The sequence below is a fragment of the Sceloporus occidentalis genome, unplaced genomic scaffold (genome assembly GCF_023333645.1).
Source record: "Sceloporus occidentalis isolate IW3139 unplaced genomic scaffold, rSceOcc1.0.p SCAF_69, whole genome shotgun sequence".
Lineage (NCBI taxonomy): Eukaryota > Metazoa > Chordata > Lepidosauria > Squamata > Phrynosomatidae > Sceloporus > Sceloporus occidentalis.
The window spans coordinates 3,497,821-3,525,799 of record NW_028317049.1 but is presented as its reverse complement, the minus strand read 5'-3'; the positions used below and the strand labels follow the sequence as shown (position 1 = coordinate 3,525,799).

Sequence of the window (27,979 nt, the reverse complement as noted above, 5' to 3'; positions counted from 1 at the left end):
TGAACTGATTCATCTAAAACATGGATAGCTCCATCTAAAAGGTGGATAGCTCCATCTGAAGCATGCATTGATTCATCTAAAACATAGATAGCTCCATCTGAAACATGGATTGATTCATGTAGCTCCATCTGAAACATGGATAGCTCTATCTGAAACATGAACTGATTCATCTAAAACATGGATAGCTCCATCTAAAAGGTGGATAGCTCCATCTGAAGCATGCATTGATTCATCTAAAACATGGATAGCTCCATCTGAAACATGGATTGATTCATGTAGCTCCATCTGAAACATGGATAGCTCTATCTGAAACATGAACTGATTCATCTAAAACATGGATAGCTCCATCTAAAAGGTGGATAGCTCCATCTGAAGCATGCATTGATTCATCTAAAACATGGATAGCTCCATCTGAAGCATGGATTGATTCATGTAGCTCCATCTGAAACATGGATAGCTCTATCTGAAACATGAACTGATTCATCTAAAACATGGATAGCTCCATCTAAAAGGTGGATAGCTCCATCTGAAACATGCATTGATTCATCTAAAACATGGATAGCTCCATCTGAAACATGGATAGAACCATCCAAAACATGCATTGATTCATCTAAAGCATGGATAGCTCCATCTAAAGCATGGATCCCTCCATCTGAAACATGCTTTGATTCATCTGAAACTTTTAGCAAACTAGAAAAGACCCTTGATCTGGTCCAGGAGGCCTCTTCTTAAATTCCTTTGCAGGTTTGTTTCAAGGATGCACCGTAGAATCCTCTGCAGGAGGCTGGGTTTTTGTGTCACATACACAAGGGGTCCCTTGACAATAAATTCACATGCCCGGCATCCCCTCGGTGCTAAAAGTCTGGAAACCAGTGCCGTAAACCTTTTCATTGGCAGTTTAACCTTCCAGTTTTAATATACCCACCTGCACCATGCAAGCAGGAGGTGGCATGAGGAGGGTCAAAGAGGCAGCTCCCAGCTGTTTCCACTGACCCCATTGATGGCTCTGCCTGCTGGGATTTGAACTGTCCTTGCACCGTTTTTGTGAGGCTGTCTGGAGCCCTAAATTCTTTTCTTAAGGGCTTAATAGCATGCCTCAGACTGTGTTTCTGCTGCCCCTTTGCTTGCGGCTCCCAAATACTATAGCCTCTCCTATGAGCTCTGCAATGGCAGCACCATAATCAGACTTCAGATGAGATCCGTTGGGCATGGGTCCAAAATCCACTGCAGAAATAATCCAGTTTGAAACCACTTTAACTGCCTTGGTTCGGTGCTAGAGAATCCTGGGAACTGTCGCTTAGTGTGGCTCCAGAGCTCTCACAAAACTACAGTTCACAGAATTCCTTAGCATTGAGCCAGGCAGTTAAAGCAGCTTCAAACTGGATTATTTCTGCAGTGTGTTTTGCACCACGGTTTCACCGAACAAGCATTTACTACCGGTTGAGTCTCTCTTATCTGAAACCCTAGGGACCAGGAGCGTTTTGGATTCTGGATTTTTAAAGGATTTTGGAATGCTTGCATATACATATTGAGATATCTTGGATATGGGACCCCAGTCTAAACATGAAATTATAGCAATAGTAATACACTCGTCCCTCCACATTTGCTGGGGTTAGGGGCATAGGACCCCCCCTGAATGTGGGGAAAACCGCAAATGACAAAAACATTACCTGAGAGAACACTCTGGAATCTCTAGGTCCTCCAGTGCAATTCTGTGGTTGACATCTACCAGACATTGGCCATAGAATTGCACTACAAATGCCGAGTGGAGTGTCTTTTCTAGGAATCTCTGGCCTGATACAGACAGGCCAAAATAAAGCTGCTTTGGGTCACTTTGGAGGTATGCTGTTTAAATGATACATGCGTCCTAAGAGTCCACAAGCCACATCAAAGCCATGCTTCAGTCCTAAGGACTGGAGTGCAGCTTTGGTGCAGCTTCCAGACTCTCAGGATGCATGCATCATTGAAACACCATACCTCCAAAGTGACCTGAAGCAGCTTTATTTTGGCCTGTCTGTATAGGGCCTCTAGGTCCATCAGTGCGACTTTTGGTTAAAGTTGACCATAGAGTTGCGCTGGAGGGCCTAGATATCCCTAGAGAGAACACATTAATAAAATCCGTGAACAATCAAAGCCGCAAAAGTCAAAGCCGCAAAGGTGGAGGGACAAGTGTAGGACGTTTACTTATAACACTCTTTTCACCAAAGGGCGGAACATCAGGCGTATATAACCAAAAACTAAACAATAAAACACAACACTGTAAAATGCCAAAATGCTAAAATAATATACCAATAGAGTACAAACATAAGCCTCATCAGTAGCTACCCATGTTGGCCACTTTAGGCAGACTCAGCAACTTAAACCAGTGGATTTCATAGCATCGTAGAGTTGGAAGAGACCCCAAGGGCCATCCAGTCCAACCCCATTCTGCCATGCAGGAACTCCCAACCAAAGCATCCCTGACAGATGGCCATCCAGCCTCTGCTTGAAAACCTCCAAGGAAGGAGACTCCACTACAATCTCTGAGGAAGGAATGTGTTCCACTGTTGAACAGCCCTTACTGTCAAGACTTAAAAAAGTATCATAGAATCATAGAATGATAGAGTTGGAAGAGACCCCAAGGGCCATCCAGTCCAACCCCATTCTGCCATGCAGGAACTCTCAATCAAAGCATCCCTGACAGATGGCCATCCAGCCTCTGCTTAAAGACCTCCAAGGAAGGAGACTCCACATCTCTCCAAGGAAGGAGTGTGTTCCACTGTCGAACAGCCCTTACTGTCAGGAAGCTCCTCCTAATGTTGAGGTGGAAATGGAGCATGTGAAGTTAAGACTATATGAAGAGCAGAACTTGGAAGTAAACTACAAGTCGGGCATCCGCTTGCAATGACTTATTTATTTCTGGTAATGAAGAGGGTATAACAAGAATGCATTTCATAAGCAGTGTAACCGGGGAAAGAGGCTACTCTACTCTGCCACATTTTTAGTTACTTGTTTAAAGTTATATTTTTCAAGGCTGTTTTGGAAATTGGCAGCATGAGCTTTGGTAGACTAAAGTCTACTTCTTCAGATGCATTTGGCCAAAGGAGGTTTGTCATTGCCTTCCCCTGAGGCTGAGAGCAAGTGACTTTCCCAAAGTCACCCAATGGGTTCCTATGGCCGAGGTTTTATTAGCTCTACACTTTTGGTGGCTCTACTGAAAAAGGCATGACAATTTGTACAGAGAGTGTCGAGACCCTGGAGTCCGAGGCCTGATTCCCACTACCTTTTAAACTGGATCGCAAATCGGTTTGAACCAGTTCAAATGACTTTAATCAGTTCTCTGAAGCGATTCGGAGAGGGGAGGGGGACACATGCCATACCCATTTAACCCGCGTCCTTTTGACGCCGATGTTTTCCAACTCTTTTTGGATAAATCAATTGTCTGCAAGTGTGAACCAGATGTGGATTGGAATCGATTTAAATTTGCCCTTCGGCTGGCTGGAGCGGGTCCATTTTGAACCGATTCATTCGTGAATGTGAACCACAAGTTGTTTATTTTACAGGGTAAAAATGCGATCGGGGCAAATGTAGTGGGAACCACGCTCCGTTGTCGAATCGATCCATTGATTCAGATCACAAACCGCTTTTGTTGTAAGTGGGAATGAGGCCCAAGAGAAGGGCTTCAAGGTGAGAAGGAGATGTTTCCTGACACATCTGAACCTTGGCATCTCTCTTCCCACTGATCCAAGCAGTGGTACCCACCAAAGTAAACCAAACCAGAGACAGCTTGTCCTATCTTATCGCAGCCAGGGAACACGCGAGAGTTACAACACAGGCCTCGTCTTTACAATCTCCCTGCCTTTGTGTACCTTACATTTTCGGATTGTTCCAAGAAAGTTGTTTGGCGGTGGCGGAGAGGTGGAGGCTTGCGAAGGCCTGGTGCGTGACAACGTTTGCCGCAATCGTCCTCTTTCATAACACCAAAACAGGCCGGAGTTTAATGCCGAAAGGGACAAGGCCAATCCAGCCTTGGCTTTTTACGCTTTCTTGCTCACGATGGTGTTATTTCAGCCCAAGATGTTGTTTAGGAACCCTTTCTGGTTTTATTGGGGATAATTAGAGCTTTATGGCAGCCTCCGAATGGACAGAGGAGGAGCAGTCCCAATAAACTGGTTTATAATGGACATAAAGCATTCGTGTTATGGCCCAGGGAGATTTTAACACTTTCGGGCATCTTTTGAATGGCAACCTGCTCTCCGTTTCCGCAGCCAGATCAAACCCAATTACTCACAGAGGTTGGAGTGTAAAAGAAGCAGATATTGTGAAGTCGGGGTCTTTCATGGCCAGAATCCATAGTTTTTTGTGGGTTTTTGGGCAATGTGGCCATGTTCTGGAAGAGTTTATTCCTGACGTTTCGCCAGCATCTGTGGTTGGCATCTTCAGAGAATGCTGGCATGGAAGTCACCCAGTATATATATACCCCACTCACTTCCATGCCAGCATTCTCTGAAGATGCCAACCACAGATGCTGGTGAAACGTCAGGAATCAACTCTTCTAGAACATGGACACAGAGCCCAAAGAACCCACAAAAAACTAAGGCAGATATTTCTTTGCTTTTGTGGGGTCTAAAGCAGTTTTTTGTCAAAGGCAGACCAGTTAGTAATTTGAAGGTGAATGATTTTGAGGTCATTTTCATTTCAGTTGTTAACGTCAAATAGCCCGCATATGATTTTGAGGCGGTAGTTTTTCTTGAGATGCGTGGTTTTCAAACCCAGAATAAGATCTTCCAGCACAAGAAAGGAGTGGGAAGATGAAACAGTTAATACTGTACAGTGAGCTCTAGGTATCTGCTGGGGTTTGGATCACAGAATCATAGAATCATAACAGTTTATCAAACGAAGGAGATCGGGAGCTTATCCCGTGAATATCCCAGATAAATCGCGTAATTACACGAAACGATTTCACACGACGTCGCACAAAACCCGCCATTAAAGTGGTCAAAACAAAGCACTAACGCACCTCTTTTTACTTTTGGGATTTCAATGACAATGCATTTCCGATATCACTTTATTTCCGCAGTTACTTGTGATAATTATTTGAGCAATTACTTGCCATTTTCACTTTATTTGCGGGATGCTTTAAATGTGCTTTAATCTCTCTTTCATGCTGAAATTAGCCCCATAGAGTTGGAAGGGACCCCAAGAAGGGCCATCCAGTCCAAGCCCATTCTGCCCAAGGGCCATCCAGTCCAAGCCCATTCTGCCCAAGGGCCATCCAGTCCAACCCCATTCTGCCCAAGGGCCATCCAGTCCAACCCCATTCTGCCCAAGGGCCATCCAGTCCAACCCCATTCTGCCCAAGGGCCATCCGGTCCAACCCCATTCTGCCCAAGGGCCATCCGGTCCAACCCCATTCTGCCCAAGGGCCATCCAGTCCAAGCCCATTCTGCCCAAGGGCCATCCGGTCCAAGCCCATTCTGCCCAAGGGCCATCCGGTCCAAGCCCATTCTGCCCAAGGGCCATCCGGTCCAACCCCATTCTGCCCAAGGGCCATCCGGTCCAAGCCCATTCTGCAAAAGGGCCATCCGGTCCAACCCCATTCTGCCCAAGGGCCATCCAGTCCAACCCCATTCTGCCCAAGGGCCATCCAGTCCAACCCCATTCTGCCCAAGGGCCATCCGGTCCAACCCCATTCTGCCCAAGGGCCATCCAGTCCAACCCCATTCTGCCCAAGGGCCATCCAGTCCAACCCCATTCTGCCATGCAGGAACTCTCAATCAAAGCATCCCCGACAGACGACCATCCAGCCTTTGTTTAAAGACCTCCGAAGAAGGAGACTTTTGGTTCCAGGACTCTCTGCGAATGCCAAAATCCATAGAGGCTCAAGTCCAAAGTTACAATACAATTCCATATCCAGGGGGGATACGTTCCCAATGTACTGCGGAAATGTGTGTGCGAGTGCGAAAGAGTATTTTCTTTCCTTTTTTAACCTGTTATTCTGGTCTTGATATGTTTATTTCTCATCAAGCAAAAGTCCTCCCACTCAAAGTGGCTTGGAGACAGATTTGAAACATGCCTGACTCTAAGGCTACGGATGAGACAGTCCAGTTGCAGTTAAAACAAAGAAGCTTTTTTCTGGTTATAAAACTCGGTACCAGATTAAAAACTGTCCTCCCCAGAAGATCAGAGGACATGATAAGGAAAGTGTGTTTGCTCTTTCCCCCTGCTCTGCTGCTTAACAAATAGTAAATCCATTTGGCCAGAAGGGACTCCATCAAGTGGAGCCACAAGGCTGCGGTTAGGAATTTTAGGGTTAATGGTATGTTGCATTCATGGGAAAGATGTAGATGTCCAAATATTGGACTTTAGCTCCTATCAGCCCAAGCCAATATAACTAGTGATGTTGGGATTTGCAGTCCAGGATCAGCTTGAGGGTCAGACATCTGCCTTTTGCTATATATCACAGAGTGCATACTGATAATTTAATATACAGTTGGTCCTCCACATTTATGGATTTGACTTTTGCAGATTTGACTTTTGCAGATGGATCTGTAATTGGTTGACCGGCCGAACCCAAAGGGTGCTCAACAATGGCTCCTTTTCATCCTGGAGAGAAGTGACCAGTGGGGTCCCACAGGGCTCTGTCCTGGGCCCAGTGCTATTCAACATCTTTATCAATGACCTGGATGACAGAATTGGGAGCATACTTATCAAATTTGCAGATGACACCAAATTAGGGGGAATAGCTAATACCCCAGAGGACAGGATCAAGATTCAAAATGACCTGAATAGACTAGAAAGCTGGGCCAAAGCTAACAAAATGAAATTCAACACAGAGAAATGTAAGGTATTGCACTTAGGGCGGAAAAATAAAATGCACAGATATAGGATGGGGGACACCTGGCTGAATGAAACTACGTGTGAAAGGGATCTAGGAGTCCAAGTAGACCACAAGTTGAACATGAGTGAACAGTGTGATGCGGCAGCTAAAAAGGCCAATGTGATTTTAGGCTACATCAATAGAAGTATAGTGTCTAGATCAAGAGAAGTAATAGTGCCACTGTATTTGGCTTTGGTCAGGCCCCACCTAGAATATTGTGTCCAGTTCTGGGCGCCACAATTCAGAAAGGATATTGAGAAACTGGAGCGTGTCCAAAGGAGGGCGACAAAAATGGTGAAGGGTCTGGAAACCATGCCCTATGAGGAACGACTTAGGGAGCTGGGGATGTTTAGCCTGGAGAAAAGAAGGTTAAGAGGTGATATGATAGCCCTGTTTAAACATTTGAAAGGATGTCATATTGAGGAGGGAGCAAGCTTGTTTTCTGCTGCTCCAGAGACTAGGACCCGGAACAATGGATGCAAGCTACAGGAAAAGAGATTCCACCTGAACATTAGGAGGAACTTCCTGACAGTAAGGGCTGTTCGACAGTGGAATGCACTCCCTCGGAGGGTGATAGAGTCTCCTTCCTTGGAGGTCTTTAAACAGAGGCTGGATGGCCATCTGTCAGGGATGCTTTGAATTGGATTTCCTGCATGGCAGAATGGGGTTGGACTGGATGGCCCTAGTGGTCTCTTCCAACTCTACGATTCTATGATTCTATGATTCTATGATTATTTGCAGTTTTGATTAATATGTTCTGTCGAGGAATCTCTGGATCCTCCAGCACAACGCTGCAGACGTTGACCATAGAGAACCTAGATGTTACTAGAGAAACCACTTCTTTAGGCATTTGTAAGCCCTCCAGCATGAGTCTGTGATAAATCTCTGGCAGATGTTGACCATAGAGTTGTATTGGAGGACCTGGCGTTCTCTTTGGCGCCTTACAGACGGGCCTAAGCGGCGCCGCCGTTGCGCCAGGAATACGCGCGAGGGACGGCGCTTCCGGACGCGCCTTGCCCCCGCGTGTATTCCGTATGGCAAGATGGTGGCGCCCTATACAGACAGGCGCGGCCATCTTGACGTAACGGACGCACACGTCCGGACGTCTAAACCCGGAAGAGACGTCGTGAATGCACGCTTTGGCACTTGCGACGTCTCTTCCGGGTTGCCGGAAGGAGCGCGATTTTCGCGCTTCTTTTTTACAGCGCGGGGGAGTCGCGCGGTTTGGCTGCAGCGGCTTCCCCGCGCTGCAACCGGCAGCGGCTCAAGACCGCCCCTTTTGGGCGGTCTGTAACGGGCCTTAGTTTCCCCCACATTCACGGGGGCCCTTCACCCATAAACCCAACAAATGTGGATGGACCATTGTATTCTTGTTGTTGTTTCTTCATGTCATTTTTGACTTATGGCAACCCTAAGGTGAACCTGTCATGGTTTTCTTGCTATTAATGTAATATACCATATATACTCGACTATAAGTTGACCTCATATATAAGTCGAGGGCAGATTTTGGGGCCAAAACCATGGATTTTGATAAGACCCATGGATAAGTCGAGAGTAAAAGTTAGGAGCATTTAATGAAGGATGTAAAGGACGAAGAAAGGAAAACAATGCCAAAGAACTTAGAAAATTCCAGCAGACATAACTATTTGTGTTCATACTGAAGGCTGGATGGATCAAAGAGCAGAAGAGGGTCAGTGCTTCCAGGGCAGATTAAACTCTTGCTTTTCACCATATATATATACATAGAGGACAAAGCAGAGGAGAGTGAGAGGATGAGAAAGAAATTGGGACATTTTAAAAGCAGCAAAAAAGTGAGATGGAGGATTAATCAGGACCATTCCTTCCAAATCAGGACAGTTGCAGAGTGTCTATTATTGGCATTGAAGATAATTTTAATGTGCGGTTTGAGTTCAAAGATGTAGCCGTGTTAGTCTCTTGAATCAGTATCTGGAGAGATCTTGGAGCACCTTTGAGACTCACTGAAAGAAAGACGTTGGCAGCAGGAGCTTTCCTAGACTTCAGTCTAATTCCTTAGATGCATATATAGGGTCAAGTATGTGGAGAGATCTTGGAGCACCTTTGAGACTCACTGAAAGAAAGAAGTTGGCAGCAGGAGCTTTCCTAGACTTCAGTCTACTTCCTTAGATGCATATATAGGGTCAAGTATGTGGAGAGATCTTGGAGCACCTTTGAGACTCACTGAAAGAAAGAAGTTGGCAGCAGGAGCTTTCCTAGACTTCAGTCTACTTCCTTAGATGCATATATAGGGTCAAGTATGTGGAGAGATCTTGGAGCACCTTTGAGACTCACTGAAAGAAAGAAGTTGGCAGCAGGAGCTTTCCTAGACTTCAGTCTACTTCCTTAGATGCATATATAGGGTCAAGTATGTGGAGAGATCTTGTAGCACCTTTGAGACTCACTGAAAGAAAGAAGTTGGCAGCAGGAGCTTTCCTAGACTTCAGTCTACTTCCTTAGATGCATATATAGGGTCAAGTATGTGGAGAGATCTTGTAGCACCTTTGAGACTCACTGAAAGGAAGAAGTTGGCAGCATGAGCTTTCCTAGACTTCAGTCTACTTCCTTAGATGTTTTTGTGGTTTGAGCGTTAGACTAAGATTCTGGAGACCAGGGTTCATTTCCCAGCTTGGCCATGAAACCCATTGGATGATGTTGGGCAAGTCACTTGCTCTCAGCCTCAAGGGAAGGCAATACAAACCTTCATCTGTCAGGGGTGCTTTGATTGAGAGTTCCCGCATGGCAGGAGGTTGGACTGGATGGCCCTTGTGTTCTCTTCCAACTCTATGATTCTATGATCCTCTGAACAAATCCGACTAGGAAAACCCCATTATAGGGTCACCATAGCGTCTCCATAAGTTGGAAACGACTTGAGGGCACACAACACAAACACACAATATTACATTAATAAAATAACGTTTATGGATCATGCCATAAAGCTCTAATCACCTTCCATTAGGGGTATTTCTTTTTCCTCATTGAGATAACATTCCTTTTAACCACTCCTTTGAAAGCTACAGAATCCGTGCGAATTGTGCGGGGAAAAGGAGGAAGGAAAAAATAATGATGATGAAAGCATCGGTTTTATTTTTGTTTCTGCCAAAGGAAAAACAACCCCCGGCCCTCCATGCGCCAGCTCCCCGGCCCTCCATGCGCCAGCTCCCTTTGTTCCTAGTATCTCCTTGCCCACTGTTCAAACAATCTTTCAGGTTTTCTGATCTGTCCCGAGTCTGGGCACCCTTTGCATGAGGTTAGGAATACAGTCCAAGAATGTGGGTGACAGCCCTTCGAGTTGAGCAATGTTTACCCTGTTCGTGTCGGGGACGTCTGCTTGCGCTGGCAAAGGTCCCTCTGACAAAGAGCATTCTTCCAGTATCAGGGATGGGAAAAGAGAGGGAGGCAGAGGCATCTTGAGAAGAAGGCCTCCTGCCAATGTGGAACGGCTAGCGTTGGGTTTGTACGCATGCAACCAGTGAGGGGTATGGGCCGCGCTAGGGTCGCCATGGGTCAAGATCGACTCGAGGGTGGATAACAACAATGCAACAACAAACAGGGCAGTACACTGTGCCAAAATGCAAAATACACTCACATGGATGTTTTGGTACTATTTTGGAAGTATATATCCTCCTTGTCTTTAATGCATTTTGGCACAGTGTATTGTCCTGTATATACACTGTTTTTTTGGAGGAGGTTTGCCATGGCCTTCTCCTGAGGCTGAGAGAGTGTGACTTGTCCAAAGTCACTTAATAGGTTTCATGGCCAAGCGTTGAACAAAGACTTTGGAGACCAAGGTTTGAATCCTGGCTCGGCCTTGTAGACCCACTGGGTGACCTTGGGCAAGTCACACTCTCTCAGCCTCAGAGGATGGCAATGGCAAACCGTCTCTGAAGAAAGTTGCCAAGATATGCCCTTAAGGTCGCCCTAAGTCAAAAATGACTTGAAGACATACAACAACAATAAGCTTTCCCCCTTCGTCCTCAGTGTACTTCCATTGCCAACTGAGTTCAAAGTACAGAAGTAGTTTACTCTCAGTTAACATGGAAGAAGGACCGAATCTTGCTCTTCCCAGTAAGTTCAGGCAAAAGCAAACTGCTGCAGCCTCTCCTAGCTTGTGTGTCCCCCATTCGGCCATCTTGACCACACTCTAATGTTACCTGGTTGTCCGCGTCCCAGTTTCCATGTGTCCAAAGGTTGGTGGCATTCTTCTCTTTAACTTTTCATCTCAAATGCCCGCCTTGTTGAATTGCCAACAGTCATGACAAGAAAGTTTACACTTGCAGTGAACTAAAACGACGATGAAATCTCTTCTGCAAGAAACCCATTGGTTGGTCAGAAGGATTCTATGGGGAAATTGTAGTTCTCCAGATGATGTTGGACTGGAATTTCCATCATCCCTAGCCAACATACCCCAAAGTAAACAAAGCTAGGGGTGACAGAGTCATAGCATCTGCAGAGATGCATTATTCCTTCCTTTGGTTCACAGATAAGTACATTCAATCATTGGTGTTTTGCAAGAAGAGAAATCAGTTAAAAGGGAAGTGGCGGGCTGTCGTTTTGCTTTTCGTTTTAAGCATTTTATCTATTTGATTTGATTTCCATCTGGCCTTTCGCACAAGGCTGAGACTCAGGGCAGCTCACAACAAGATTGACTGAAAAGACGCAGATTAAAACCGACAACGCAGTGCTGCAGTGGTTTGAGTGTTGGACTGTGACTCTGGAGACCAGGGTTCGAATCCCTTTCAGCCAAGGAAACCCACTGGGTGACCTTGGGCAAGGCACACTCTCTCAGCCTCAGAGGGAGGCATAGGCAAACCCCCTCTGAACAAACCTTGCCAAGAAACCTTAGCGTTGGAAATGACTTGAGGGCAGAATCCAACTTCTTTCTTTCAGTGAGTCTCAAAGGTGCTCCAAGATCTCTCCACATACTTGACCCTATATATGCATCTAAGGAAGTAGACTGAAGTCTAGGAAAGCTCCTGCTGCCAACTTCTTTCTTTCAGTGAGTCTCAAAGGTGCTCCAAGATCTCTCCACATACTTGACCCTATATATGCATCTAAGGAAGTAGACTGAAGTCTAGGAAAGCTCCTGCTGCCAACTTCTTTCTTTCAGTGAGTCTCAAAGGTGCTCCAAGATCTCTCCACATACTTGACCCTATATATGCATCTAAGGAAGTAGACTGAAGTCTAGGAAAGCTCCTGCTGCCAACTTCTTTCTTTCAGTGAGTCTCAAAGGTGCTCCAAGATCTCTCCACATACTTGACCCTATATATGCATCTAAGGAAGTAGACTGAAGTCTAGGAAAGCTCCTGCTGCCAACTTCTTTCTTTCAGTGAGTCTCAAAGGTGCTCCAAGATCTCTCCACATACTTGACCCTATATATGCATCTAAGGAAGTAGACTGAAGTCTACGCCAGAAAATATGGCGTATATAAAATTACCTTTGGGCTATGGGTATTAAGTATATACAAACCATAAATGAATTCCATGTTTAGGCTTGGGTCCCATTGCCAAGATATCTTTCTGTACGCGCAAAGATCCCCCCAAAAATCCAAACTCCAAAACACTTCTGGTCCCAAGCATTTCGGATGAGGGAGACTCAGCCTGTATGGATGTCGAATTTTTGCCTAGTACTGGATGCCACAGTGGTGCAACTGAAGATTCGGAAACCACAGCCAAAAAATAGACAGTAATGTTTTGTTTCCTTTTTGGATTTTGGAATATTTGCAAATATAGAACAAGGTACCTTTGGAGCTGGGCCCTTGGCTTTTGTTGGTTTTATGTACTGTCTTTCCAACGTAGTTGGTTCATGCTGTTTGCTCACTGTCCCACTGTGAGGAGCTGCTTCCTTGCTGACGTTGAAAGAAGTGTGCGGACACAAAAACATTGGAGAACATGGCTTTCTCCTTCAGTGTTCAGAGAAAGCTCTTGGGAGCACAGCATCTGAATTGCCCTGTGAGTCGGACAACCAAAAGCGTAGCCTATCGACTTATGGCGACCCCATGAATTGAATAGGATTTTCTTAGCCAAGGAATCCTCGGAGGTGGTTTTACCAATTCCTTCCTCTGAAATGTATCCTATAGTGCCTGGTCTTCATTGGTGATCTCCTATCCAAGTACACTCATCCCTCCATATTTGCAGATTTGATTATTCACAAATTTGATTAATATGTTCTCCCTTGGAATCTCTAGGTCCTCCAGTGCAACTCTATGGTCAACTTTAACTAAAAGTTACACTGAAAGACCTAGAGCAGGGGTAGGCAACCTACGGCCCGCGGGCCAGATACGGCCCAGCGAGGCCTTGGGACCGGCCCAGCCCGGTCCTGCCGCCGATTGCCACCGGGGCCTTTGGCCTATCAGGAGGAGGTGAGCAAGGGGGGCAAGGGGGAGGAAGCGGCAGCCAAGGGGGGCAAGGGGGAGCAAGCGGCGGCCAAGGGGGGCAAGGGGAGCAAGCGGGGGGCAAGGGGGAGCAAGCGGCGGGGAAGGGGGGCAAGGGGGAGCAAGTGGCGGCCAAGGGGGGCAAGGGGGAGGAAGCGGCAGCCAAGGGGGGCAAGGGGGAGCAAGCTGCAGCCAAGGGGGGCAAGGGGGAGGAAGCGGCAGCCAAGGGGGGCAAGGGGGAGCAAGCGGCAGCCAAGGGGGGCAAGGGGGAGGAAGCGGCGGCCAAGGGGGGCAAGGGGGAGCCAGCGGCAGCCAAGGGGGGCAAGGGGAGCAAGTGGGGGGCAAGGGGGAGGAAGCGGCGGCCAAGGGGGGCAAGGGGAGCAAGCGGGGGGCAAGGGGGAGCAAGCGGCGGGGAAGGGGGGCAAGGGGGAGCAAGCGGCGGCCAAGGGGGGCAAGGGGAGCAAGCGGGGGGCAAGGGGGAGCAAGCGGCGGGGAATGGGGGCAAGGGGGAGCAAGCGGCGGCCAAGGGGGGCAAGGGGGAGCAAGCGGTGGCCAAGGGGGGCAAGGGGGAGCAAGCGGCGGCCAAGGGGGGCAAGGGGGAGGAAGTGGCGGCCAAGGGGGGCAAGGGGGAGCAAGCGGCGGCCAAGGGGGGCAAGGGGAGCAAGCGGGGGCCAAGGGGGAGCAAGCGGGGACAAGCGGCGGGCAAGGGGGGCAATTATTTATAGAAGCCTCAGAAACATGCATTTATAGAGATTACTGTACTAGAGAGGATACTCTACTAGGCATTTGTAGCTCCTCCAGTGCTGTTCTGTGGTCAGTGTCTATCAGACATAGACCACACAGTTGCACTGGAGGACCTAGAGATTCCTAGAGATGTGTCATCCCAGGTAAAAACATGGTGTTTTTGTTATTTGCGGTTTTTCCATATGCATGGGGTCTTGTGCTGCCAACCCTAGCGAATATGGAGCAACAAGTATCCTAACCAGAACTCCTATCCAAGTGGTAACCCTAGTCTCCAGAGTCATAGTCCAATGCTCAAAACACTATACCACACTGGCTCTCTTTCAGCCCAGATATCTTAAACGCACTAGATCCCATCTGATTTTGGAAGCTAAGGTGCCTTTAGGATATTTCAACTGTAAGAGAGCCAGCATAGTGTAGTAGTTTGAGCACTGGACTATGACTCTGGAGACCAGGGTTCGATTCCCCGCTCGGCCATGAAACCCACTGGGTGACCTTGGGCAAGTCACATACTCTCAGCCTCAGGGGAAGGCAATGGCATACCTCCTCTGAACAAATCTGGCCAAGAAAATCCCTTAGGGTCACACAACAACAACATCAACAACAACAAACCCAGGTAAGACAAATGGAATGTGGAATTTCCTACTGAGTTTGAGAAAATAACATTCTGAAGGTCATGACTCCCAGCATCCTTTGTGGATTCTGGGATTTGCAATAGAAAGGATCACTTTCCCCAAACTCTCCGTCCGGATACATTCATTGATGCAGACGACAGCCACACAAAAGGGCTGTTGCCATTATGCCCTGCTTTGTGGCTTCTTTGCACGCTCTTGGCTGCGGTTGGAAACAATTGAATGAGATGCGCAAATGGACTGAACTAATCAGAAAGTCACTATCTCTCAGCCTAATTCAGGGTACTTTCAAGGATAAAAGTATTCCAGGAAGGAGGTGGAATGTGTGTGCTACTCCTTGATAAACGGAAAAGATATGCATGTAGTACAAAATTAAGGATGTTTTCGCCTTCTCCCTAGGAGTGCGCTACAGCCAGCCCGGGAGCAATGAAGTCACGTCGTCCTCGGCCATTAGTCATCATGGGAACAGCTCTATGGTGACAACCAGCCAGGCTATTCTCCAGCAAGGGTCTCCAGCCGGTTTGGACCCGAGCCACGGCCATAGCCTGCTCTCGCCGGATGGTAAAATGGTGAGCACACCTGGGCTATTGTATCTCAGGTGCTGATAAGATAAGATGGCCTACTAGGCAATGCAAACAAGACTCTCTCTCTCTCTCTCTCTCTCTCTCTCTCTCTCTCTCTAGTAAAACACTTCTCTTTCCCTCTCTCTTTTTGCACAAGCCCTGTATGAAACAATGAAGCATTTGTTGGAATGGGAAGGAAGATATCCCAAGACTATCCAACAAAGGCTAACACTGGCCTGTTACAGACTGCCAAAATAAAGCTGCTTGGGGTCTCTTTGGAGGTATGCTGTTTAAATGATGCATGCACCCTAAGCATCCGGAAGCTGCACCAAAGCTGCACTCCAGTGCTTAGGAATGGAGTGTGGCTTTGGTGCAACCTCTGGACTCTTAGGACCCATGCGTCATTTAAATAGCATACCTCCAAAGAGACTCGAAGCAGCTTTATTTTGGCAGTCTGTAACAGGCCACTCTTACCTTACCTAGCAGTAGGCTTTGAAACACGCCAATAAATGTGACACAGAGCCATTCTCAATGTATTGATCGAAGGCCTCCTAAATCGGAAGGATGGGTGGATGGCTGTTTGCTTTTTTTCCGCCAGTGGCATTCCTGCTGAATTTTGTAAAACACCCACACGCTCACACAAACACACAACCCTGGGGCCCACTTTCAGTCTTCAGAGGACTTGCATTTCTTTTTGCCCGCTCCCGCAATCCCTTTCTCTCTTTCACTTTTTGCATTCTCTCATTCACTTTTTGGAAACATCTGCATTCAAGCCTACGGATCTTAACCAGAATGGTAATAGTTTCATTGTATAAAGTCCCGCTGACGCTCCAGCGGACCAGACTGCATCCACATTGGTGAAATAATGCAGTCTGATACTGCTTTAAGTGCCATGGCTCCATGCTATGAAATCCTGGGATTTGTAGTTTGTTGTGGCACCAGAGCTCTCTGACAGAGAAGGCTAAACAGCTCACAAAAGTACAAATCCCAGAAGTCCCTAGCGTGGAGCCATGGCAGATAAAGTGGTGTCAAACAACATTATTTCTGCAATATGGATTCACCCCTAGTAAGAGAAAGGAATACTAGTGGTCCAAATGGCAAATGAAAGGGGAAAAGGGGGAAATCTGTTAGAAGTATAGAGAGGTGTGATCTCTTCCCACTCCTGAGATCTTTTGCCGATCCTTTGTTAAAGTTCCTTTAACTTCTCTCAAAATCCCTATCGATGGGCCTGAACAGACAGGCCAAAATAAAGCTGCTTCGGGTCACTTTGGAGGTATGCTGTTTAAATGACACACTCATCTTAAGAGGCCAGAAGTTGCTCCAGAGCTGTGCTCCAGTGCTGAGGACTGGAGCATGGCTTTGGTGTGGTTTCTGGCCTTTTAGGACGCATGCATCATTTAAACAGCATACCTCCACGGTGACCTAAAGCAGCTTTATTTTGGCCTGTCTGTTTGGGCCCTAAGTTTCTCTTATGAAAGAACAGCCCTCCAAAGACTTGCACCGCAGGGGGAGAAAATACCTGGCACGGTAGTTCTTAGTCATTCCTGTAAGGTGGTCAGAAAATGACTTTCTGGATGGAAGGGCAGGCAGTCTCAGAAAAGAACTATGCATTCCCAGCCGAGGGAGAGAAGGAGACTATAAAAACCACTCAGTGTGACATGAATCAGTCAAGCTAAGCCAAGAAAAATAACCCCACCAGATGAATTTCTGGAATATTCGCCCTCCCTCTTCTGCCACTGAGAACTGGGAAAGGCCAAACAAAGAACAGGAGTAGATAGATAGTAGACCAAGTCGTGGAAGAAAAGGCAAAGGGTTGCAGGGGAGAGAAAGGAATATCTGAACCTCAACTGTGAATGTTAGAAAATGACTGGTAATAGCAGCTATGTTGGGAGGCATCAGACTTGTTAGGGGGCACCGGACATTTCTGCATGGCACACAGGTCTCTCTTCCAGCTCCATGATGCCACCTTCTAACATATCTTGCTTGCGCAACCATCTCCAACTGTCCTGACTTGTCAGGAGTCCCTATTAATCCTTTGCCATCCCACTTTTTTGCTCCTTCTAAAATGTCCCAGTTTTTCTCTCCTCCTTCCACTTTCCCCCTTTCTCATCACCTTACTTCAACTGCTGCAAGCGGAGGAGTTTGCACCAGAAGGAAACTCTATACTCACTCCGTAACTGCAGTTCCATTTTCTGGTCCGTAGCGACTCTAGTAATGCCACATTCACCATGGCAAGATCGGCGCAGCCTGGAAGAAAAGGGCAATCCTATAACAAACACATGTCCTATTGTTCTACTCTGGTCAGGTCCCACCTGGAATATTGTGTCCAATTGTGCACCACAATTAAAAAAGGACATTGAGAAACTGGAGCGTGTCCAGAGGAGGGCGACTAAAATGGTGAAAGGTCTGGAAACCTTGCCCTATGAGGAACGACTTAGGGAGCTGGGGATGTTTAGCCTGGAGAAGAGAAGGTTAAGAGGTGATATGATAGCCCTGTTTAAATAGTTGAAGGGATGTCGTATTGAGGAGGGAGCAAGCTTGTTTTCTGCTGCTCCAGAGACTAGGACCCGGAGCAATGGATGCAAGCTCCAGGAAAAGAGATTCCACCTCAACATTAGGAGGAACTTCTTGACAGTAAGGGCTGTTCAACAGTGGAAGACACTTCCTCGGAGTGTAGTGGCATCTCCTTCTTTGGAGGTCTTTAAGCAGAGGCTAGATGACTATCTGCTGGGGATGCTTTGATTTGGATTTCCTGCATGGCAGGAGGTTGGACTGGATGGCCCTTGCGGTCTCTTCCAACTCTATGATTCTATGATTCTATGTTCTTGTGGTGTGCCTTCAAGTTGTTTCTGACTTTATGGTGACCCTAAGGCGAAGCTATCATGGGGTTTTCTTGGCAAGATTTGTTCAGAGTGTGTGACTTGCCCAGGGTCTCCAGAGTTGTGATCCAACACAAAATACTATGCCACACTGGCTTCTCCACATGTCCTATAGTGCAGAGTATTTCCAGCCGTGTCCTTGCCGCCGATGCAGATTTTCCAGGTGAATGTAGGCTAAAAAGGTGTTCTTTTTCCTCCGCATTTTTGGAGAAAACCCCCACATTGCTTTCAAATCCTGAGGAACGTGGCATGCCCACAACTCAGCTGCTATGGAGTTTCCTGCTGGTGTAGAGGAATCCTCAGTTTCAAGTAGAAGAGTAGTTTTTAATTAGGATCGGAGAGGAGGAAGCGCAATCTTGTCCTTCCCAGTCGGTTCAGGCAAAAGCAAACTGCTGCAGCCTCTCCTCCTTTATGCATTCTTCCTCATCCATAACTTTAGCCATCATGACCACACTCTGATGTTGCTTGGCCATATGAGTCTCCATTTTCATTTGTGAAATGTTGGCAAGTGTGCCATCTCTCTGAAAACTTTGAATTTCCCATTCCTTCTTTTCTTGGCAGATTACAGTTTCTGGAGGTGGGCTCCCCCCGGTCAGCACTCTCACCAATATCCACAGTTTCTCCCATCACAATCCGCAACAGTCCCAGAACCTCATCATGGCGCCCTTGTCGGGAGTCATGGCTATCACACAAAGTGAGTACATTTTGCTGTATTTGTTCTACTTGATCGTTCATTTATTCGTGTGTATGTATCAGTGTATGTGGAACTACAGAGTTCAAGAAGATAGAGCTCTGCCCCAAGGAGATCACACTTTAAAGTTGGACGCAAGGCGACCCGAGAAAGACAAGAAAAGGGAGGACTATATACTTTGTCCCAAGGCTGTCTGACGTTTCTGAAAGTTGAAATCTAAAACAGCTCAAGGGCCAAGGTTCCCACAGAACGTGGAAGTAAAGTCAGCCCTCCATGTGCATGGATTCTTTATCCAGGGATTCAAGCATCCAAGGATAAATACTTTAAATACAGTGGTGCCTCGGGTTACGAAATTAATTCGTTCCGCGGCGCCGTTCGTAACCCGATACATTTCGCAACCCGAAAAGGCTTTCCGTTAGCGCTGGAAGCCTATAGCATTTGAATTTCGCGCCGAAATTAATTTCGTAACCCGAAAAATATTTCGTAACCCGGAACAGTTTTTTCCAATCCAACCTTTTCGTATCCCGGAAATTTCGTAACGCGGTCATTTCGTATCCCGAGGCACCACTGTATATATAAATTCCAAAAAGCAAGCCTTGGTTTGGCCATTTTATTCTAAGGGACACAGTTTTACTATGCCACTGTATTCAATGAGACTTGAGCATCCACGGATTTTGCTATCCATTGCCGTTCCTGGAACCAAACCCCAGCAGATATCAAGGGCCCACTATACTACATCTTTTTTGGTTTACAACTTCCAGAATCATCAAATCGGCATGGACAGTGGATTCTGGGAGCCAACAAAACATCTTTCCCCAGCTATGCCTCTGCTCTAAAGTTCTTGACCTATCTACTTATTATTATGTTTAGCCAATTGAGCTTCAAGAAATTGTTCACCTCTCTGGAAATGCAATTAATACACTTTTGAATTTTTTTAAAAAATATACTAATAATTTACTAATAATTTAATAATTTATCAATTTACTAATAATTTACAAGCATTGGGAAATTATCCAGCGCTGTAGCAGCCGATAGAAGCCAGTTGTAAGGAAACTGTTTTGTTTCATAAAGAGACACAGCTTCCAAGTTCTGAGAGTAGTTAAGTACTTTGTATGGAGAGTTATGGGGTTGCTGTGGGCCATACAGGACCTCATTCAGTTCCCCAAAGGCCTATAATTCGGGGTGCTTAGGTCCCACAGCCTTTCCAAATCGCCATGTTTCCTTCCCCATGGTGCCATTGTTTGGTAGTTTCCCACTTGTCATACAGGTGCATTGTAAAACATTGAAATGTCCCAGGACTGAGTGACCGAGGCTCATCCGCACTGCAGAAATAATGCAGTTTGACACCGCTTTAACTGCCATGGCTCCATGCTATGGAATTCTGAATTGGTAGTTTGGTAGATATTTCACCTTCTCTGTTGGAGAGCTCTGATGCCGCGACAAATTACAAATTCCAGGATTCCATAGCATGCAATCATGGCAGTTATGGCAGTGCCAAACTGCATTATTTCTGCAGCGTGAGTAGTAAGAGCAGAAATACTTTATGGTGGCGGTTGTGGTCCTACCGTTTTGCCCACCCGCCCTATAGAACTTCTCTACCATGAAATGTAGGGCTGAGACCTGAAGGGTTCCCTACCATCCTTGCTCTAATATGTCCCTTCTTGTCTTTCTCCTCCAGGCTTAAACAGTTCCCAAGCGCAGACGGTGCCCGTCATCAACAGCGTGGCCAGCAGCCTGGCAGCCCTGCAACCCGTCCAGTTCTCCCAGCAGCTGCACAGCCCTCACCAGCAATCCCTCATCCAACAGTCGCCCAACCCTATGGCCCAGCAGCCCTTCATGGCTACGGTCACACAGCTGCAGAATTCACATAGTAAGGGTCGTCGTTGGGTCTTTGTTGCAGGACAGTGAGGGTAGTGTGCATGGTCTGGAGGGTATACCCTTTTACCTTTACCCTTTTACCAGATGAAAACTGGCACAAGTTAATGATGAGGAAAAAAACCCACAGGAGATGCTGCAGTTTGCTTTTCCCTGAGTTTACTGGGAAGGGCAAGATTTCACCTGCTCCTCTCCGTTTTGCTAATTGATTGCAAACTACTATTGCACTTTGAACTCAGGCTGCTGCTACACTGCTGAATTAATGCAGTTTAATGTCCTATAGAATCATATCCTGGGAGTTATTTGACTAGAGCTATTTAACTTTTTCTGTCAGAGTGTTCTGGGGCCACCACAAACTACAAATCCCAGGATTCAATAGGATTGTAATTCAAGCAGTGTCAAGCTGCACAATTTCTGCGGTGCAAATGCAGCCTTAGTCATACTCAGAGCAGGCCTTTTTTGGAAACCAGTGGGTTGCACATTAGTCAAAGCATAATGGGAACACTGGGTATGACTAAGTCTGAATCCAACCCACAGAAAATTTTATGGGCTTGTGGGATGTTCTCCTTCATGTGCCAAAATACCTCGATTGGGGCCTTGGGCTACCATGTACCTTGAGAGGGCGGTGATGGCATTTCCTGCCAGGCTTCAGGCAGCAGAAATGTAATCGTTTGGATGTCTTTTCTTTTGTTTCTTGTGCTCCACAGTGTATGCGCACAAGCAGGAACCCCCTCAGTATTCCCACACGTCCCGGTTCCCTTCGGCCATGGTGGTTACGGACGCCAGCAGCATCAGTTCATTAACCAATATGTCTTCCAGTAAACAGGTAACAGAGGACTTATATATGCATATTCTTTGGGGAAGCGGCTCATCAAAAACTACGCCGTGGATTCCAAACTGCCAGTGTGCAGAAATGGTTGGCTCAGACCCAGTGGTGTAGTGGTGTGAGTGTTGTAGTCCCACTCTGGAGACCAGAGTTCGATTCCCAGCTCTGCCATGAAACCCATTGAGTGACCTTAGGCATGCCACACACTCTCAACCTCAGGGGAAGGCAATGGCAAACCTCCTCTGAACCAATCTTGCTAAGAAAACCCCATGAGAGGGTTACCTTATAGTCACCATAAGTTGGAAATGACTTGAAGGCACACAGCACACAATGGAGCTCTAAGTCAGGTTGGGGAAAGTGTGGCCCTGAGCTGCATGGGCATCACTATGGCATTGCAGGGGGTGCGGACCACATGAGGGAGCACTTCAGAATGGGACAGCCCATCCATCTCACTGTTCTGCCAGGGCACCTCTGTTATCCATCAGCTGTGACTGCTAGTGGGTCTGCTGGCCGGGCAGGAAAGCAAGTCACCTTCTTTCCTTACTTGCCCAGCAGCCACACCAGACCTGGAAAAGTGTCCTGAGAGCCAGCATGACATAGTGGTTTGAGCATTGCGCATTGACTCTGGAGACTAGAGTTTGAATCCCGACTCAGCCATAGAAACCCACTGCGTGATCCTAAGCAAGTCACACTCTCTCATCCTCAGAGGATGGCATGGCAAACCCCCTCTACAGAAATTTGCCAAGAAAACCCCATGATAGCTTCGCCTTCAGATTGCCATAAGTCAGAAACGACTTGAAGGCACACAGCGATGACAATTCCCCATGTCCTACTCCAGCGTGCAAACCACTACACTATCTCCAAAAAAAGGTGCACGGGTGTTATGCTAAAAAAAGTCACAGAAACAGTGATCCTGGTCTTGTGTTTGTGTGTGTGTCTCGGATTTGTCTCATGCAAAAGGAGACAAGCCAGACAGGAGCGAAAGGCTATAAAAGCAAAGTGGCCCTTAAACCTCTCCACTTTATGGAAGGGAAAGGGTGCCAAGAAAGAAATGCGATGGATCTTTTTATACCTACAGATCTGCCGGGGCTGACTTTTTGCCATGAAAAATGGTTCCAGGGCACACAAAAGGGCTTCTTTTCCTTCTCTCTCGCTACCCCTCCCCATTTTTCAAAGTTAGCTTTGGAGGCTGTGGGAAATATGCGGCCTCTATCGATTGGGAGATAGCTAGGAGAGAAAACCTTGAACTTCTCAACAGATAAGTATTTGCACTTTCTGTGGGGTTTTTTTTTTTTTAAAGTACCCACCTTGGTCTCCTAGACTAATGGAATAATGGGGCCAGATTCAAGAATGTGTGGAATGAGACTTTGGAGTTTCAGACTGAACCAATGTTTCCTGGTGTGGGCACTCAAAGGTTGTGGAGCAGATGGGGTGACGTCTGTGAGCATCGAAAAGCTGGATTGGCATGAGCGCTGGGGGCATCGAATCAGTAGGTTTCATAGAATCATAGATTTGGAAGAAATTCCCAAGGGTCATCCAGTCTAACTCCCTGCCATGCTTCACTCATTGGAGATTACCGCACTAGGGTAAAAGCGTTCCCCAATGCGTTCTCACGGGCGCGAGCCTGGAGCGTGATGAGAACCAGAACGCTAGTTTACCGCACGGCGGAACGCCGCTGTCGCCGCCGGGCATTCCCATCGGGTTCCAAATGTGTTCCCAATGTGTTCCAGGGACGCCATTTCTGGGAACGGTTTTGAACCGTTCCCAGAAATGGCGTCCCTGGAAAACATTTGGAACACATTTGGAACGCCCGGCGGCAACGGCGGCGTTCCGACGTGCGGTAAACTAGCGTTCTGGTTCTCATCATGTTCCAGGCTCGCGCCCGTGAGAACGCATTGGGGAACGCTTTTACCCTAGTGCGGTAATCTCTATTGTGTGAGAAAGTGTTCTTGATGGAACTCTTCAAAGGGTGCATCTGCACTGTAGAAAGAATGAAGTCTGACACCACTTTAAGTGCTTGAAATGCACTCCGCATTCCAGACTCCATCTTGTGGAAACCTGGGGTTTGTCATTTTGCAAAGTCTTTAGCTATCTCTGCCAAAGAGTCTTGGTGCGTCACCGAACTACAGATCCCAGGATTTTGTCGGATGGAGCCATGGCAGTTTAAGTGGTGCCAGACAGCATTGTTTCTACAGTGCAGGTGCACCCAAAGTCATAGAATCATAGAGATCACAAGGGCCATGCAGTCCAACCCCATTCTGCCATGCAGGAACTCTCAATCAAAGTATCCCCGACAGATGGCCATGCAGCCTCTGTTTAAAGACCTCCAAGGAATTCTGTGGGTTTGTTTTGGTTGAACTCACATTCATGGAAGGATTTGATTATGAATCGCATTTTTTGCCCTATAAAAGAAAGGCCTGTTACAGACAGCCAAAATAAAGCTGCTTCGAGTCACTTTGGAGGTATGCTGTTTAAATGATACATGCATCCTAAGAGTCCAGAAGCCGCACCAAAGCCATGTTCCAGTCCTAAGGACTGGAGTGCAGCTTTGGTGCAGCTTCCAGACTCTTAGGACTCATGCATCATTGAAACACCATACCTCCAAAGTGACTCGAAGCAGCTTTATTTTGGCTGTCTGTATAGGGCCAAAGAGATTAAAAAGAAGCAACTGGTTCCTCAACGAACGACTGCCAATAAACTATTAAAGTTAAAAATGTTTAATTCAGACAGTCATTGTTTTTTCCACTGAGATGGTTAAAAAATAGTAATAAGAGTCAGATGTAAAAAAAAATAAAAATCAATTAAAACGGAAACCTGGAATGGTTTCTTTTTAAAACAAACAAACAAACAAACAAAAATCATTTGGTTTAAACCAGTGGTTGCCAAACATGGGTCCTCCAGATGTTTTTGGACTTCAGCTACCAGAACTAGTTTGACCAACAATCAGGAATTCTGGGAAGTGAAGTCCGAAACATCTGGGAGACCAAAGCTTGGGAATTGCTGGTGGTCTGAGCATTGGACTATGACTCTGGAGATCAGAATGCAGAGAGATCTTGTAGCACCTTTGAGACTAATTGAAATAAAGAGGTTGGCCTCATGAGCTCTCCTAGACTTCAGTCTACTTCCTCAGATGCATAAGAGAGCAGAGTTCAATACCCTACCCACTAGGTGATCTTGGGTGAGTCACACACTCTCGACCCAAGAAACCCCCGTCATAGGTTCACATTGGGTCACCATAAGTCAACCTGGTTTCCACCATCCTGCATGTGGTTTCTTGAGCATGGATAACCACCTGAGCTTGTGGGACTTGCAGAGAAGCATTCATCTCCATGAATCTGAAGGTGAAACACTGTTCTCTAGGCTGTCGGGTTCCCATCCTTTGCAGAGAGCAAGGCAAGGAGGGAGGGAAATGCTCACCTCCCAATTTCCATCAGTCAAAGCAGCCAGGCATGTCCGTGCTCCTGGGCGAAGACCATTTCCTTCGAAAAGCCCTATCGATTCATCTGCCATGTGCTCAACCCTAACTTTGCCCTTGATGGATGGCTCCCTTTTGCCCTCCAGTTGACTTTGATGCTTGCCTGTTGAAACAAGCCCGGCCCGATTCAGGAAACCGGCTCTTAATCACAGTTTAGCAAGATGCTACTTGCTGCTCAGCCATGCCAGGCCTTCCAAGAAGGGTCTGCAATGAACGGAGAACCTCCATCTGCCTTAAATGAGAGCTGGTGGAGGGCATAACCACTAGCTGTTTTAAATCTTAGCAACAGGTCTTGCTAAGTCTGTTGCTAAGTCTCAGGCTTGCTAGAGAGGTTAAGAAAAGGGCTTTTGGGGGTATGTCCGCAGCAAAAGGAAGGAGAAGGAAATGGTAAAGAAGATGGTAGAGAGGAAAGAGAAAAGGCAGAATTATTCAACACCTTCTTTGCCTCCGTCTTCTCAGAAAAGGCAAAGGGTGCTCAACCTGAGGATAATGGAGCAGAGGACAGAATAGGGGAATTTCAGCACAGAATAAGTAAAGAGATAGTCGAGGAACACCTTGTTAATCTAAATGAATTTAAGTCTCCGGGACCAGATGAACTCCATCCAAGGGTATTAAAAGAACTGGCAAATGTCATATCGGAGCCATTGGCAATCATATTTGAAAACTCCTGGAGAACAGGAGAGATCCCAGCAGACTGGAGGAGGGCAAACGTTGTCCCCATCTTCAGAAAGGGGAAGAAAGAGGATCCCAACAGTTATTGTTCAGTTAGTCTGACATCAATACCAGGAAAGATTCTGGATCAGATCATTAAACAGAGAGTTTGTGAACATCTAGAAAGGAATGCCATAGAAAAAGTCATGCCAGGCTAATGTGATCTCCTTTTTGGATAAAATGACCAGCTTGGTAGATGGAGGGAATGCTGTGGATGTAGTGTATCTTGATTTCAGTAAGGCCTTTGACAAAGTTCCCCATGACATTCTTGCAAACAAGCTTGTAAAATGTGGGCTAGACAAAGGAACTGTTAAATGGATCTGTAATTGGTTGACCGGACGAACCCAAAGGGTGCTCAGCAATGGCTCCTTTTCATCCTGGAGAGAAGTGACCAGTGGGGTCCCACAGGGCTCTGTCCTGGGCCCAGGGCTATTCAACATCTTTATCAATGACCTGGATGACAGAATTGGGAGCATACTTATCAAATTTGCAGATGACACCAAATTAGGAGGAACAGCTAATACCCCAGAGGACAGGATCAAGATTCAAAATGACCTGAATAGACTAGAAAGCTGGGCTAACAAAATGAACTTCAACAGGGAGAAATGTAAGGTACTGCACTTAGAGCGGAAAAATGAAATGCACAGATATAGGGCGAGTGTGTTTCACTGTTAAAAAGCTCTTACTGTCAGGAAGTTCCTCCTAATGTTGAGGTGAAATCTCTTTTCCTGTAGCTTCCATCCATTGCTCCGGGTCCTGTTCTCTGCAGCAGCAGAAAACAAGCTTGCTCCGTCCTCAACATGGCACCCTTTCAAATACTAAAACAGGGCTATCATATCACCTCTTAACCATCTCTTCACCAGGTGAAACACACCCAGCTCCCCAAGTCTCTTCTCGTAGGGCATGGTTTCCAGACCTTTCAATACTTTAGTTGCCCTTCCCTAGACATCATTCCCAAGTACCTGGTGCTGTTACCTTCCTCCCATAAAACATCTAACCCTTTGGTCCCATTTCTTCCCCCACCCTGATCTTTTCCCCCCCAGTGTCCACTACAAGCTTGGTGATACCGCTCCACACACCGCTTCCTTGCTTCTACAAACTAGAAATGGCATTTTTGACCTCATCCTGCCAGCGACCGACGATGGAGTCTTGGGGCCAGGCGGGTTGACCACAGTGGTGAGATTGTCCGGCATCGTTCACACCAGACAACTCAACCCAGAGAGAGGGTCAGAGACAACAGCTTTCAGCGACCTGTTGCCACAGGAGCAAAAAATGGTGTCTGCGTGGGCCTGCTCCTCCGAGGCAGCGCTTTCCCCACAGTATTTACCAAGGCTTTTTGTCTTCAGGATTTTGAAAGTATTGGCCTTCCCGGGGGCATTGGTTTCTTGCGAGAGAGAGAGAGAGAGACGAAAGAACAAAATGGTGACCGGACTGAGAAGGAGCTTGGAGAGCGTGCAAAGCAGAAGATCAATCATATTTATAAAGTTGCATTCCTCTGCCAGAACGAATTGGAGAAAGAGAGAGGAAAAACTGGGGCTGTTACTTCAGGTTGAAAAAGAGGGGCCATCGAACTGAGCCGTCCGAAATGTATATAGAGGAACTCAATTTCCTTGGCTCTTCCCTCGCCTTCTCCGCGGCCTACGGAAAGAGATTTATACTAAAGAAAATTAACGTTGCCCAATGCATGTATAAAGAAATTAAGTGCAATGTTCCACGTTTGTACATAGCAACATGCGATCCCTTATTAAGCCTTCCTTTTGTTGGTTTTGTACATTTGCAACGTGCCTTGATTTTGAGTTTGGCGTTTCGTGAGAAAGAAGAACACAAAACTATCCAAGGATGGTTTGGGAAAAAACAGGGATGGCCTTAGTGGGTTTTTTTTTTACCGTTGTGGGCATCAAAATCAAGGCTAGGAAATAAAGCATCAGCTACTAGAAATAAAGGGGTAGTCCTTCATAAAACATATAAGCCATCCCTTTCCAATGTCCTCTAACTTTAGCCAAATCCTGGTACCTCTGTTGTCTTTTAAAACTAGTTAAAAAAGAAAGGAGAGGGGAATAATGGGATCAACTCTCTTCCTCAGATTCACATTTCGCATCCAGATCAGGAGTGGACTGACATGCATGAAAGCTCATGCTAACATAAATCAGTCTGAAAGGTGCTGCTTGATTCTTTGATGCCCATCCCTTTCCAAAGACTAACACAGTTAACTCTTTGCAAGCTAAAAGTAGTTAGGAAAGCTGTAGAATCAATATGCAGAGAGATCTTGTAGCACCTTTGAGACTCACTGAAAGAAAGAAGTTGGCAGCAGGAGCTTTCCTAGACTTAAGTCTACTTCC

At 46.6% G+C, this 27,979-nt stretch overlaps 1 protein-coding gene across 1 annotated transcript in view; it reads left to right on the top strand.

Moving 5' to 3' along the window:
- Positions 1-27,625, top strand: part of LOC149286414 (hepatocyte nuclear factor 1-beta-like) — a 70,848-nt gene extending 43,223 nt beyond the window's left edge. The window contains exons 5-9 of the mRNA XM_089494199.1: positions 15,020-15,189; positions 18,624-18,756; positions 20,432-20,623; positions 21,336-21,454; positions 26,684-27,625. Of these exons, the coding sequence (XP_089350325.1) occupies positions 15,020-15,189; positions 18,624-18,756; positions 20,432-20,623; positions 21,336-21,454; positions 26,684-26,704 (635 nt within the window). The 3' untranslated portion in view covers positions 26,705-27,625. The remainder of the gene's footprint in view (positions 1-15,019; positions 15,190-18,623; positions 18,757-20,431; positions 20,624-21,335; positions 21,455-26,683) is intronic.
- The last annotated feature ends 354 nt before the right edge of the window (positions 27,626-27,979 follow it).